The sequence below is a fragment of the Lagopus muta genome, chromosome 1, assembly GCF_023343835.1.
Source record: "Lagopus muta isolate bLagMut1 chromosome 1, bLagMut1 primary, whole genome shotgun sequence".
Taxonomy (NCBI): domain Eukaryota; kingdom Metazoa; phylum Chordata; class Aves; order Galliformes; family Phasianidae; genus Lagopus; species Lagopus muta.
Window position 1 is genome coordinate 24,204,264 of NC_064433.1, and position 14,977 is coordinate 24,219,240.

General features: G+C 42.3%; 1 protein-coding gene across 2 annotated transcripts in view; it reads right to left on the reverse strand.

Annotated features, from left to right (window-relative positions):
- The window catches only part of CFTR (CF transmembrane conductance regulator), a 100,916-nt gene that overhangs the window by 72,488 nt on the left and 13,451 nt on the right, over positions 1-14,977 (reverse strand). The window contains exon 1 of one of the 2 annotated variants that reach the window (XM_048946688.1): positions 9,090-9,223. The exons of the other annotated variant lie outside the window; for it this stretch is intronic. Within the exon in view, the coding sequence (XP_048802645.1) occupies positions 9,090-9,142 (53 nt within the window). The 5' untranslated portion in view covers positions 9,143-9,223. Of the gene's footprint in view, positions 1-9,089; positions 9,224-14,977 lie in introns of those variants that run through there. 2 annotated transcript variants of the gene reach the window in all.

Consider the following 14,977-nt stretch of genomic DNA (forward strand, 5'->3'; position numbering starts at 1 on the left):
GGTTTTTCGAGAATGCAAAATTTCTTTTGAAAGGAAGAAAGCAAGAAAGCAAGAAGGAAGGGAGACAGATTGGCTTTACAGCATTATGTTAGCAAATGCCATCGGATTACTGGCTGGCATTTAATGAACTCTTTCACAGAGAAACCTGTAGTGCTGTCAGAGTTTTGCCACTTACTAGGAATGTTATTATGGGTACACACACACAAAACCCAGCAGGGGACAAGTTTCAAGGGTGTACAGTAGGAAAGAAGAAAGAAAGAAAAACAAGTTCCTCCATATCAATTGCCTGGTAGCAAAAAAATACCTTACGCATTTGATACATAAATATCATACACACAATGTTTGAACTTCTCTTTAGTTATATTTCTAACGACCATCTCTTTACCATACACCTCTCTTTAGTTATATTACTAATGACCATCTCTTTACCATACACCTTAGAAGTATATCATAGATCTCTTTTTACAGCTATTTATTTCTCTAGCAGTCTCACTTCACTCAAACAAACTGTACAGGAAGGACAGATGTCTTTGGCTTCCCAGAGAGAATTAATACACACTGTTGACTAGTCAATAGGATTTGACTCTCCCTTTAGGCTGCTTTGCGTGTCACCAAAGACAGAAAGAGCCTCTGTGTTGCTAAGCCAACCATCCAGATCTTCCCCCCAGGCACAGGAGCTCCCCAGGGACAGCAGACCCTCTCTAACCCTGACGTACCGCTGCTCCAGGATGGCCAGTCCATGCTGCCGAGGCCTGCCCAGCAGAGCAGATGCCTGGGGAGGCACAACACAGTGATATATCTACTGAGCTGCACAGAGGCAGACATGGCTGCACTTCTTTCCCTCCTGAGGTATTACACAACTGGAAATAGTGCCTGTAGCTCCTAAGGGAAAGAGCCCAAACCTTGGTGAAGATGAAGCAATGACAGTGCCTCTATCTTATCCCTTCTTTTAACAGTTTCAGGGGGAAAAAAAATCAATCCATGATATGGATGCTTTGGAGCCCAAGTTTTACAGTGTGTTTTTAGGGCCACTAGTTCCCACTGACAGTAGGAAAAGATCAAGGTACCACACAGACCTCAGGTACTCCTCAAAATTCAAACTAGACCAGATGCCATGAGAGCCTCACACTCCAGTCCTCTCCCAGTAGATGCCCATTGCTGCAGCAGCAGAACAAACTGCAAATTGTAGCTTATGTGATACTGGAGGTGGCAGTTCTGCCATGCCTGAAATGCATTTGCACCACCAAACCTCTTCTGAGAGCTTCCTGCAATTAAGCCAAGCAAAGTGGTTCTAGCTCTGCATGGCCCTCACTAATGGGTGGCACAGCCTCACAGCTGCCAGGCACCACAGCCTAACCCCCAGGGCCTGGTTGCTCTCAGTGCAGTGGGGCTGAGGTTGGCTGCTTTTGCTTCAAACAATAGGTACCCTGCTGGAATAGCTTTCAGAGTATATATAACACCTTCAGCACTTTTTCTTTTAAAAAAGAAACAAATGCAATGTTCTGAGAATAATATTGACATCTAATTGTTGAAGAGCTTCAAAAGAAGATGAAGAAGGTAAAAAAGCTACATACAGATAGTACTCGTTTCCACTTTTTTTCTTTTTTTTTTAAATACTCAGACTTCTTGCAGAAATGCAATATATTTCCTTACATTCAGTAAGGGGCCAAAGTATTTCAGCTTGCAGAACTACTATAAGAGCTATTTTTAGTAAAAGAACTATCAAATACGACAGTAGTAATGATGGGTTCTAAATGGATATGCAACATGTATGTACAGTAAGACAGGCTAGAAGAGAATATTTCATCTTTATTCTTTCTCTGTTATATGTGCCACAGCAGAAGACAAACAGTTTTTTCCTGCTCTTTAAAGACACTTAAAATGGGCACAAGAGAGTTTGTATCAGCAAAACTGTTGCTGAGCTGAACTTGAAGATGATCACAGATGTGACACCAACTACCTTCACTCAGTATAGTACTCCACTATCTTAGCCATGCATTTGCAGATATATTTCATAACAAATTAATGCACAGCTGCACATAACATGCTGCAACTCTTCTCAAATGTGTCATTTGTTCCAGTGGCAGCAACTGGGATCTTATCAGAGGTAAATATCTTCACAAACTGAACAGATCTGTGGCAGTTTGAGCAAGGAAATGGGAGGAAATTATCTACTTAATATAAATACTAAGAATCAAAAGGTAAACTGCCACTATAACAATAAGTAATTAATGCACAGGGCTGCTTGCTTTTTGTCATCTTCTCTGCATCCTGGTATTTGATACTGCTGGTCATCAGTCTGACTCCTGAAAGTTAACAAGAAAATGCCTCCCATCTTCCAATTTCTAAAATCTTGGGCTCTGAGCAAAGCAACACTGATGTTATATTGGTTTTTGTTTTGTTTTGTATTCATTACCTCCAGAGAAATAAAAGCATCACAGATTTCAAAGATTAACCTTAAACTGTGTTAAGTTGAAAGAAGTAAATATGAAAGATCAGATTGGCTCCAATACTATATAGGCTCACATTCTTTATTTTGAAAGTTGAAACAAGTTCATAAAAAGGTAAGTAACAACATTAAAACACAGCATGAGAAAATACCTGAAACCAAGTACCTTTGCCATCTGTCATCTGGGATTTTCTCCTAAGGCACAACCTTGCCCCCAGATTCAAGGTGCCAGTTCTGCAGAGATCACCCGAGTACTGCCTTCTAGGAGCAACCCCAAAGGAAGGGATGCTTGCCCATATCTGAACAGCAGTAAGGTTCTGGTTTCAAAGAAAAAAAAAAAAACTATTCCCAAAATTATCTTAAAAGTCTATTTAATTTCTCCTAATTTTGGAAGCTTCCTGACACAGTTTTGGTTTAGCCCCAAGCTGGATGTGAAAATGCTCATGGGGATCCTTTTGTTTGCACGAGACTTAGTGAAACATAAACACAGCCCAGAAGTTCTTGCTCATACAACACAGGCTCGCCCTTTCTTACTTAATTTAGAAGGCATAATGTGATACTTCAGATACTAGGAGAGTCAGCATTCATTCTCTAATTCTTTTCACCTTTTATACTCAGACTTCCTAAAGAGCCTCCAAACTTGCAGGCATGGTGAACCTTTGGGGCTGACCTTCAGAAGTCCTGAAAGCTCACTGTTTCGTAGAGGTCTGAAGTAAGGAACATCTGTGGCTATAGACAATTGATCAGCACTGCAGAATCATAACAAAGAAGGCTGCTCTGAAAGTAATGCCTCCTATGTTATTATGTTATAACTCAGAGGCAGATGTTGGTGGTACAGCAGTAGAGCAGAAAGCTAAACAGCCTTCCCAACAACATCCCATTACATTTTGTTGCTGTGTGACAGATGGTAGCAGAGAAGCAGTCTGACAGAATGGCATCTGACATAGAAGGGCATATGAGACAGAGGTGTATCACTGAATTCCCCCATGAGGAAACAATTGCATCCACTGACATTCACTGATATTTGCTGAACATTTCTGGAGACCAAATAGTGGATGTCAGCACACTGAGGTAGTGGGTGGTGCATTTCAGAAGTGGCAACAGAGACAGTGGGTCCCCTCCACTAGTGCAGATTGCTATGAGCGTGGCATAAAGGCTCTTTCTTGATCAATGCTGGTGAAAATGCATAACTAATAATGGTGACTATGCTGAAAAATAGTGTTTTGTAGCTGGGAGTTTGCTGTATCAAATGGTGTAATGGTGTTATTATCCTCTTTGTATAACTTGTAATTTCCATGGAAATAAATAGGAGGCATTACTTTTGGAGTGACCTACACATGTGTAGCAGCTACATCTGTGCCTGATATTCTTTAGCAGATAGGATTTGGAATTACCTGGGATTACCAAAAGTCAGGTCCTCAGGACTAAATCCACAAAGGGCCTTAGGAATGCAGACTAAGAAATCTGCCTTGCACACATGCCTAAGCAAGCTGTCACAGCAACTGAAACATCATACTGAGCAATTCAATTTATCTGCCCCTAGCTGACGATTCACACAGGCTCTCAGAAAAGAAATGGCCAAGATGCTAAATTTATGCATTTATAGGACATGTTCCAAATGTTTGCTGGATGTAAGATACTTGCCCTCCAGAGCAAAATCCACTGCCATGAATTTGGGAACTCAAGACAGTTTCAGGGTAAGTTTTGAGGACAAACATGCATAAAAAACCCCACAATTTTCCAGGAAAATAAGTACATAAATTCATCTCTATTCAGAAATCAAAAACTTAAGTACCTTCTTTTTTTTTCTAAACACAATGCTAAAGTACCTGACTCAAGGATAGACCAGGTTCCATTTTTAAGCCACTATTTATATACCAGTCTCACTGGAAAGAATACTTACTGCAGTAGGTCTAGCCTATAGGTGTCCAAACAACCAGCGTGGCCTGGACCACATGGAGTGAAGACAAATAGTCTTGGTTCACATATAAAATATATGACATAGTTAATACATACTAACAACAATTCTTTAATAATTTTTGTATTACTTATTAATGTATAAAAAAAGAAGACAACAAAAACATGAAACTAACAGGTTGCACACACGTGGCCTAGCCTTAGTTCTTTATGCGAAAGAATTCAAACTAATTCTCATGAGAATGCCTTCTTTAACCAGAAACTATTTTGGTAAAGGCACCACCAAATGCTACACTTGAAAGCATGCCATTGAAGAAAATAATAAATAAAATAGAATAAAGTAAAATAAAGTATTAACAATGAATCAAGCTGAAAACAAAGAATAATCATGACTATAGCTCATGAGTCAACAACTTTCAAAACTTCAGTCCTGGATGCTGTTACCCACCCTGAAGGCTTCCAACAGACTTCAGCTTCATAAGGAGTGCCCTTAGAAGAGGAATCAGGACTTACAAGCAAATAAATTTCTTACCCACAAGAGCCACAATGCTTTAACTGAGCCAGGGAGAAAACTAAAGCAACTTGAAGAGTTTGGACAGACACTGTCCATACACTGGTAACTAGTCCTACCTCCCAGAAAACAAAAGAGGGAAGGATACATAGCATGCAATTCTATCTTCTATCCCTCTTAGCATACATACAGTGGAAGAAGGAATTCAGCATATATTCTCATCATACCACTGTTCTTGGTTCTAGGAATCACTGGACAGCTAACCATATGAACAGGTCGCAGGTCAATCCTTCTATGGTTTGGGAAGAAAAAGCATCTAGAGTAGGGTTGCTGGGCTGAGCTCATGAGAAGAGAGCATGAAGATGGCTTCATTTGAATGGCTTATCTGGATTTAACAGGGAAACAGGCACTGAACTATTCAGTCCAGACAAGACAGTTGTCATATATGGCATGTAGAAATCTAAAGTGTATGCCTAGAGAGTTGCATGAGAGCGTAATGACTGCCTCTTTGAACTTTTGAACTTGGGAAAAAAAAAAACACGTTGCCCCAAAGTTCTGAAAATCCAGTGATAACCCTGTGATGCCTATACCCACCTATAAATTAATTATACCTGCGTTCATTAAACCATAATGATTCTTCCTGACCTCCGTTTATCTACAATAAAAAACAAGTGGCAGCAAAGTACTCTGCCTTGTTTGCTACCAAAGGTATGGCCTTGACCCTGCAAAATCCTATAACACACACAGCTTTGTTACAAACACGTGAAGGAAGCTTCACAAGGAATATGCACAGAGGCATATCACCATCTGCATGCTTCTGTAGAAAACTCTGTTTGCTTTAGACAAGACAAGAAGACAAGAAGTTGCCAGTGCACACATAAATGTCTTCCCAGTGGTTTCCAATAAAAGACATAAATAAACTCCAAACATGTAATATGGAAAAGTAATCAAAAGGAAACCCTGAAACCTTGAGCAGCCAATATCCAGTGTTCTGTGTCATACTGATGGAAGATCTCAAACCACTTGCGTTACACTTCATTACTGAACCATCAAAACTCACTTTCTAAAGCAGAAACCATTCAAATTTTAGGATGAAGTTGATTGTTGTGCCTAAATACTTTTCTATCATTGTCACCCTAAGCAATTCTCTTTTGTTGCCCTTTCAGCCCACAAACTCTTGAAAGTCCAACAAAGTGGCAACATTTCCCTAAGTTATTACTCCTTGTACACGCATAATAGCTTCTCACTTGTTGGCATAACAAGAAGAAAAAAGAAATAAACCAACTACAAACAACACTGAAATGTTCCAGTTATCCTCTTAAGAGCAAGTCCCTCCATTCTAACATCACCACCTTCAGCCCTATCCCTCTGCTGCAGATACAGGATATGTGTTGGAGCAATAAAAACTTGTCAACATGTTTATAGATGTCAGTATCAAGAAGTTGATAAAACCTCATGAATATTAAATAAATATTTAAAAACATTATATTTATCCACAAGAGCTTCAGAATAATACTTACACACTTTTGTAACCTTCAACTCAACTGCATTATAACCAGCTTGGTACTTCTCAAGTAACTCCATGAGAACTGACCAGAGAAGTTACTTCACTAAAGCATTCATCATCTATGTTGCATTTGAAAAAAAATATTGTTCCATTATTGGAAAAAGCCATCTTTCTCCATACACACCAAAGAAATAATTGACTACTTCTTCCAGATACAATGCCCTTTGGGTTCTGTCTCACTCTTTCATGGAACTAAAGCACATATTAAAGTGCAGGCATGCCTTGAAGTTCTTTACTGAATAGCGTCAATTTAATAAACCATTGATGTGTGTACATTCAGTTAAAATGCTGATAAAATATTCTGACATCCTAGAAAGCCTTGTTCCAATCTAACACATTAATCACTGCATTGTGGGTGTTTCCAGTTGAGTGGACTGGAAACAGTTGATATTGATATGTAGCAAATGCTCTGACTTTGTAAAGCTCATTACAGAAAATATACTTCCAAGCAGTATGAAATTATTACACCTTGTTGCACTTTTGCTCTGTGATAGTTTACCTTTTAATAGTGTTTAGTATTGATATGGATCTACCCCTGATGAGACAAGAACTGCTGGAGTCCTTGAGGACTGAAGCATTTTGAACCAAACTAATGTGTGCCATAGCTATAAATAATGCGTGACTTTAAAAGACACAATGATTTCTTTAATTATTTTTAAAAGAAAGACATTCTTTCTGCCAGTTTGGCTGCCATACTTTTTCTTACCTTTTGGTTTTTGCTTATGTGATTTTTTCAAATCTTTCAAGTAATGTTCATAAGAAACAAAGGCATTTGCAGTGTACTTGTCAAAATGCAAGTAAGCAGAACACTTTGTAATTAATAGACACACATCATTCAGAACGTATGACTCTTTACACTGTTACACTTTTAGCTGTTCTCACCCAGTGAACTGAATATGTACTTCCACATATTTCTGTGACATATAGTTATTGCAAAGTTTTGTAAATAAGTTTATCTGGTGTAGTCGATGTTGATGACAATTATCCCTTTTATATATTAGTTATTATCACTTCGTTTACAGTAAGATAGTTGGTGCAGTACCACATCTCCTCCGTGAGACGTAAGATTCAAACGGCATTTAATCGACTTGAAGACTCAGATTTTAAAAGACATCAGATCGGATCCCAGAATGGTTAATTATGCACTTCCTGAGCACGAGCTGCATCTGGTTTCAGCCATGGAAACATTAACTAAGGTCAGAATCAGAAATACATTTACTTTATCACATTGGAATCTTTCCTAGATGCCTTCCCAGGTTCTAGCGGAGAACCCTGACAAAACCTTTACAAAGAAATAAAATGAAATACAACAAGCGGCTCCATGAGCACTGAAGTCATTATGTAGCCTTCTCTCCCACAGATTTGTATCTTAATACTTGAGGGAAGAACTAACTGATGCTTATTCTATGGATTAACTTACATGGGGTTATTCCCATCATCCACATTTTCTGGATCTAAAAGCATCTGAAGGCAGGTACAGCTGCACTCACTGCAGCATCTGTATCAGACTTCCCTGGGGTCCTCACCTTTGCCTGGAGGGAAAAGCCTCAGAAACCACATATGTTCGGGGTTCTACCCTGCAATCGCACCTGGTTAAAGATGAACAACAGAGCTCAAAGTGGGGGAGGCTGGCAAAACAGCAATTCTCTAAGGGAACTTCAAGAAACTTTTTTTAAACGAAAAGAAGAAGGAGAAGAAGAAGAAGAAGAAGAAGAAAAGCCCAGGGCAACCTGCTGAAGGGGAAAGCTATCCCAAAAGCTTAAGAAAGTGAGCTAACAGCCCTCGGTTACTCGGCCAATGTTATGGTTTTATACCACGTGTTCCCATTTCAGTCCCGTGCTCACGCTTTTAACATTTCCTCCCACCCGTCAGTGCTGTGTGAAAGACCCCCAAGGAACAAAAGAGGAAAGCAGTTCCTTAGGAAAAGGGCAAAACTGACGGCAAGTGGGCTGCTGCCAGCCGGATTGTTTGCTCATTCCAGCTGTCAGCGTTACCTCGAACAATGTCAGGTAGAGCGCGTTCAGGCTTCTATACCGACTTAGAGAGCGCTGTGCACCGGTGTTGGCATTGGCTCCTTCTCTTTTTATTTGTTGTTGTGCGAAAGAAAAGGCGCCAGGGACAGAACTAGTAAGAGAAGGCTCTCAAGGCTCACAGGGAACACCCTCCAGTAAGATCGCGTCTTGCGGTCGCACGCCGAGCAAACGCTGAAGCCCGAGGAGCCACAGGGGAACGCTCGCTCCGGGAGCGCTCCCCGCCGCCCCCTGCCCTTCCCGTGTTCTCACCGTTTAGGATGAAATAACAGATCGCCTCGTTGAGTAATTTACCAAAGGTTGTTCAAATTATGCCATAAATTAATTTGTCCGGGGCAGGTGAGGGCTTACGACACCTGACAGATCGAGACCGCTCGGTGCTAAAGCCCCGCGACAACAACATGCAAGAGAAGAGATAGGATCCCGTCGTTCGGCCGCGGCTCCCACCGCGCACCCCGCGGAGCCGTTCAGAGCCGAGCGGCGTCCCGGCCGCCGGACGGGAGGGGAGGGCAGGGAGCGCAGGGGAAGGGAGGGCGGGGAACGGGGAGCAGGGGAAGGGAGCCGAGCCCAGGGCAGCCCCGCGCCGCACGTGTCCCGCCGCGCCGGGGCTCCCACCTGAAGAAAAGTTTGGAGAAGATGTTCGCCTTCTCCAAGGGAGACCTCTGCATGGTGCCCGGCACTGCGCTGCGTTGCGTTGCGCGGCGCGGACGGCGGCGGCCGCTAATCGCTCACGCCCGGCTCGGCTGCTCCACTCCCGCGGCTCTCCCACCTTATCCGCTCGGGCCGCTCTGATGTCATTGCCTGCCTCCTTCCCCTGCCCCTCTCCCCGCCTCTGCTTTGCCCAGGTTCAAAAGCGGGAGGGTTGCGGCGCCGGCCCGCGCTCTGCCTCCTCCGCCTCCTCCTCCGCCGCGCCCGGCACCCGCTGCCCGCGCTCCCCGCCCCGGCTCCCCTGGGCAGAGCTCTTCCTGCCCGGCCCTGCCGCTGTGCCGCAGAAGCCCCTCGGGGAGACGCCGCCCATCCAACCGGGGCCTCCTGCCCTGCCTGCGGCGCGGCGGGGACGGGGCGCCGAGGGGAGGCGGCTGCACACCTGCGCCCGTGCCATCGACGGCGGGACAGAGCGGGCACTGCGCACAGAAGCCTTCGGATCCGCTTTAAAACACGCACACGCGTGCTGCACTCTTTCAAATTTCCGAACCGAAAGGAATGAGAGCTGGAGCACATCCTTATAGAGTTCAGTCTGAAGAGCCGGGCTTAACAGTAAGGCTGTTTTCATAGTTTTGGATGCATGCTGTACAAACAGGATCCCTGCTGCCAAGGACAGCACGGTAGAAAGCATGCTTATAAGAAGACAAAGACAGCCAGAGGCAGGAACGAGAACTTATGCTTTAATGCCGCACACCAGATAATTTTATTTAATGCTTTAGTGTCATATTTACAAACTCAGTTTTCCTTTCACTTCTATAACTTGAAAAAGTATAGATGTAATAAGGCTTCCCTAAGCGTGCAGCTGCTCCCCATTCAGCTAGATCTATAAACAGGCAAACATGCTACTCTGTGCTCTTATAAACTCCATTACAATTAAAGCTGCTGTTTCTCTTTGTAAACTTTGCAGGAATTTTTAATTTCACCACTTCTCTCTACACCCCACCGTGATTTCATAAGGAATTGCTCTGCCTCAGCAGTTCTCACAGATTGCAGACAGCAGAGAGGTGCCCCTTTCCCTGCCATCGCACCGGACTCCTTTGTGCCTCAAGAGCTCCCATGGATCCTTCCCGACTCTCCTTTATTAATGACAAAACCAGTAAGAAACCCAGAGCAGGCAGGGCTCCAGGAAACTGCCTACACTTTATCATGTCTTCAGACAATGCGGAGAGGCAGGACCAAGTCTAGGCGGGCTTGGGGACAGTAGAGCGGAGCCCTTCGGCATCCTGCCACCTAGCGGAGCCGGCCCCGGACCGGCAGTCCGCACCGCATCGCACCGCACCGTTCTGCAGCCGCTCCTCCCGCCACAGTTCTCCCGGCCCGCCCGCGTTTGGCACTGGGCTGCAAGTGGGCCTGGCATGGAGCAGTGACAGCAGGTCGGCCTCCCTGCTCCTCCGCACTCGGTGACAAGGATACTCAACTAGGAAATAAGATGCAGAATCCGGAGTATCACAGAATCACAACATTGTTAAGGCTGGAAAAGACCACTAAAATCATCTAATCCAACCATCAGCCCATCACCATCGTGCCCAATAAAACGTATCTCCATGTTTCTTGAACATCTTCAGAGATCATGACTTCACCTCCTCCATGGACAGTCTGTTCCAATACCTCACCATTCTTTGAAGAGATATTTCCTAATATCCAACCTGAACCTCCCCTGGTGCAGCTTGAGGTCATTACCTCTCATCCTATCACTGTTACCTGGGAGAAGAGGCTGACACCCACCTCACCACAATCTCCTTTCAGACAGTTGTAGAGAGCAGTGAGGTCTCCCCTGAGCCTCCTCTTCTTCAGACTAAACAACCCCAGCTCCCTCAGCCCTCCTCATAAGATTTGTGTTCTAGACCCCTCACCAGCTTCATTATTTTCCTCTGGACACTGTGAGCCAGTCCAAGCAATACACAAACACTCTGCTGCACTCTTTGTCTTTCCAGCCTCTAGATTTCTGGTGCAGGTGAATAGAGCAGAAGCTGCACACCAGGTTAGATTTTTTTTTTTTTTTTTTGTAATTTACTTTAGAAAGTGAGATATGTTGGTCATGTAAAACCTTCTGTGGATCAAGTTTAAACTACTAAAAATGTCAGTGGCTGATGGAGTATTTTGGATAAACGTATCTCCCTTCTTGCTGGTACCAACCAAGATGACTTATGGGCATTTGTAGTAAATATGGGACTGACAAAGACATCCCCTTAGTGGTTATTGATTATGTCATTTTTTTTTACATGAAAAATTCTATTGCCTTTTATATGACAAGCTCTCTAATTTTGAACAATTCTTCTTGAAACTTTGAATAGTTCCTTAAGTACCAGCAATTGCCCTGTTTAGCTCTGCAAACACGTCAACTACTTTAGCCCCTACCCTGCACAGTCTTATCTACCTGCATTTTACAGAATTTGTTCTTGCCATTTTTCTTGAATGCTTCCTTAATGTTTCCACTGATACATTTCCTTGCTTTTTTCTTTCAAACATTTTGTAGTTTTAATCTTGAACATACTCCAGCTGACATGAATGTGAAACTTGTCCATTAGCACCAGTGTGAGTAGGAATAAACTGTATTCTTTCTGTTCTTCCTGGTGACTGAAATACCTCCAAATTTAGTATTACCTATGAATTTCATTAATATGACCATCTTTCACTTCTACAGAAATACAGCCTGGTGTGACAACATCTACTTTATCTCTTGACTCGCATCCACATCCACCATCGATCTGCCTTTCTGAAGAAAATGTAGTGAGCCTGAGTTACTGAGCAAGCTGCATGTGAGGGGAAAATGAGTAAAATCTTGCTGTGCCACCACTGCAGTGATTGGCAAGGCTTCCTCACCCAATGTGCAGTGGCCAGCCTGAAGTAACAGTGGGAAGCAAACTGGCTGGCTTGCCAGCAACTGAAAGCTCATTCTCCAAGGACTGCAACTCTGGCTTCTTCCTTGCCCTGAGGTAAATGTTCCCAGCCCAATTCCCATCAAGGAACACCAGACTGAGCATGAAGCTGCATTGGGCTTCAGACCCCACCAGAGTAATGTATTTTCAGCAGATGCTGAACTCAGTAGAAAGAAAAAAATAGCACTGTATCAAGAGGTCAGAGAGAAGGAAGACAAGGCAGAGGGAAAATTAGTTTCATCTATCACAGAATCACAAACTTGAATTTAGCATTCCCTTTCTTATATGCAGCTTGTACCTTATGAAGCCCGGGCCCACTTTCAAGAAAAGAGGAGGAAATTAGTGATATTTGAATTTTTGATTAGCTAACATCACTGGACAAAAGAATGGAAGCTGCAAGAAGAAAGAGAAAGCACTGTCATATTAAATATCATCTTCCTAGAAAGCAACACTGAGAAACTGACAAAAGTATCACTCTAAGTCTCTGACTTTTTTTTCTTCTTGAAATGGAAAAGTGTTTTGATCATTCTTGCAATGTTGATATTCTGAAAACTAAAACATCCTTGACAAAACAGACAAACAAATAAACAAACCTGGTCCTATGCTGCACAGATAGGGAGAAAGAAATCAGGTATCAAGATAAAGCTTATTTTCTTTGGCCAGTAGTTAAAACAATCAGATCTATAAATCAATTTCATGCTAACTCAATTCTAACTCAATTTTTTCATATCTTTTAATTAACTGGAAACTGTTTTGGTTGCAATAATTCATTCAGCCCAAAGAAGCCACATCTAATAATCAAATATGCTTTAATTAATGCAGAGGATTTTATCCAACCTGACAATGGCTGTTCCCTCAGGCCTTCCTGTGCCCAGCTGGACTTCACACACCTGAGTTCACTTCCTCATTCCACGCAACTACAAGAATGGCTGGAAGCCTCGGCTCAAATCTTCTTATATAAATACCCATAAGACACGGGTCAGCTAGAGCTTCTCAGTACCCCTTTTGAGATGGTTTGCCTTCACCTGTCATCCACCTACCCTATTCCAAAAAAGCTTTCTTCACCATAGCTACTAATATCTATTTTTCTTTGTCAAGTCCCCAAAGCACTCTCCTTGTGGATAAATTAGCAAGACAACATTTTTCATTTTGCTTATCAGTTTTTGCATATAGTACTATGATGTCCAAGGACTTTCTCCATTTCCAGGAAATATAATGAAAACTGGATCATAAACAAGACAAAAGCTACGGCAGCTTTCACAGGTATTTACCAGGCAAATAGTTTTTTAGTAATACTTCTGCAACACAGAAGTATTACAGATGAACAGAGTCCTATCTTCAGATGCAGAAGCCAGACTGATAGTTCCTGGGTCTATTCACATCAGCAAAACCTGCATCCCAATTCATTGTCTTAGTGCTGCTAGAATTGCTACAACCAATGCTTTCCACACTTGGAGATCAATATTCTTAATCAAAGTGCAGTGGATACTCTTGGCAAACTGAGTCACGTATACTTTCCCACACTACATCATCAATACCTATCTAAGTCAACTCAATACATCGTTTCTGTAAGTCTTGAACACAGCTTAATACTCCCGGTGGACAACACGGACCTTCTACCAGGTATATATTTCTCTGATAAAAGGTACAGAGCTGGGAGGTCAAGCACTGTGAAATTAGTATATATCTTATCCTGGAGAGGCAAAATGGGCAGAAGACTGTGTTTTTCAAAAGCTTCCAAGGAAATTATGAAAAGAAAAACACTGATGATACACCACTGTTCATAAAAACAGAAGAATTGATGTTGGTGTCCCTCTATTTTTTTCAGATCTGTTAGGACACTGCATGTCCTGTATCAGTCAAAGAGGAAAAGTTTACATTATCACACACAAGAGGAAAACTTAGCAAAGTTGTCTAAATACAGAAAATAACTGCATCTGGATGGAAAAAGAAAATCAACCAATAATTGTCCACCTTCAAGGTATCTGAAGCAGCAAAGCTTTTATAGGAGTGTACTGAATTACTGGTAATAGCAACTGAGTAAGTTCTTAAGGGAATGATAACGCTATGGGAATAAATACAATGTCTCTCCACAACTTTTAAGAAAAAAAATGCAAGTTAACATTTCTAGGGTAGTGCATGTACTTCTTCACAAGATTAACTGAAACACTGACCAAAGACCAGTTCGACTGCTACTGAGTTTGCAGAGGTTGACTATAGAAATGATCCAGATAAACTCCTGGCACTGGCACAGTCTGCCCAGAGAAGGTGTGGATGCCCCATTTGTGGGGGTACTCAAGGCCAGGTTGGAGGGTGCCCTGGGCAATGTGATCCAGTGGGTGGCAACCTGCCCACAGCAGAGGGGCTGGAACCAGATGATCTTTAAGGTCCTTTCCAACCTAAACCATTCTAGATTATTCAGAAGATTTGAAATTACGTGCAATTTTCGATGAAAATTGTTAACATCACACTGGAAAGAAACAACAGACAAAAGTCAGATGTGTTCAGATGTTGCTTTTTGGTCTATGAAGTTATCAACAACTGCAGTATCTTTTTCAAACTGGAAGTTATTTTAAAGCATTCTGATGAAGAATAAGGAAAATATAAACTGATTATTTCATCCACCAGCACACAATTTTGAGACAACTCACTTCCATTTGTATTGTCAAAGTCCAATGCATCAAAACCAGTAAAAACTTTCAGATTTGTTGAAAAGTAATCTCGATCTGCCTCCCTACATGAAGTCCCAATGTACTTATTGAGGTTCTGCTGACTAAAGTCATGCTGAATGCAGTCCTGAAGGAACTAGAATCTGAGAAGAGGAAGTTTAGACTTGTGGGCTCGATTACGCAACAAATTCACACTACTGATTTTTAAGCATAAATGCTAAAAGAATTGTTCAAATGATGAACACTCTAC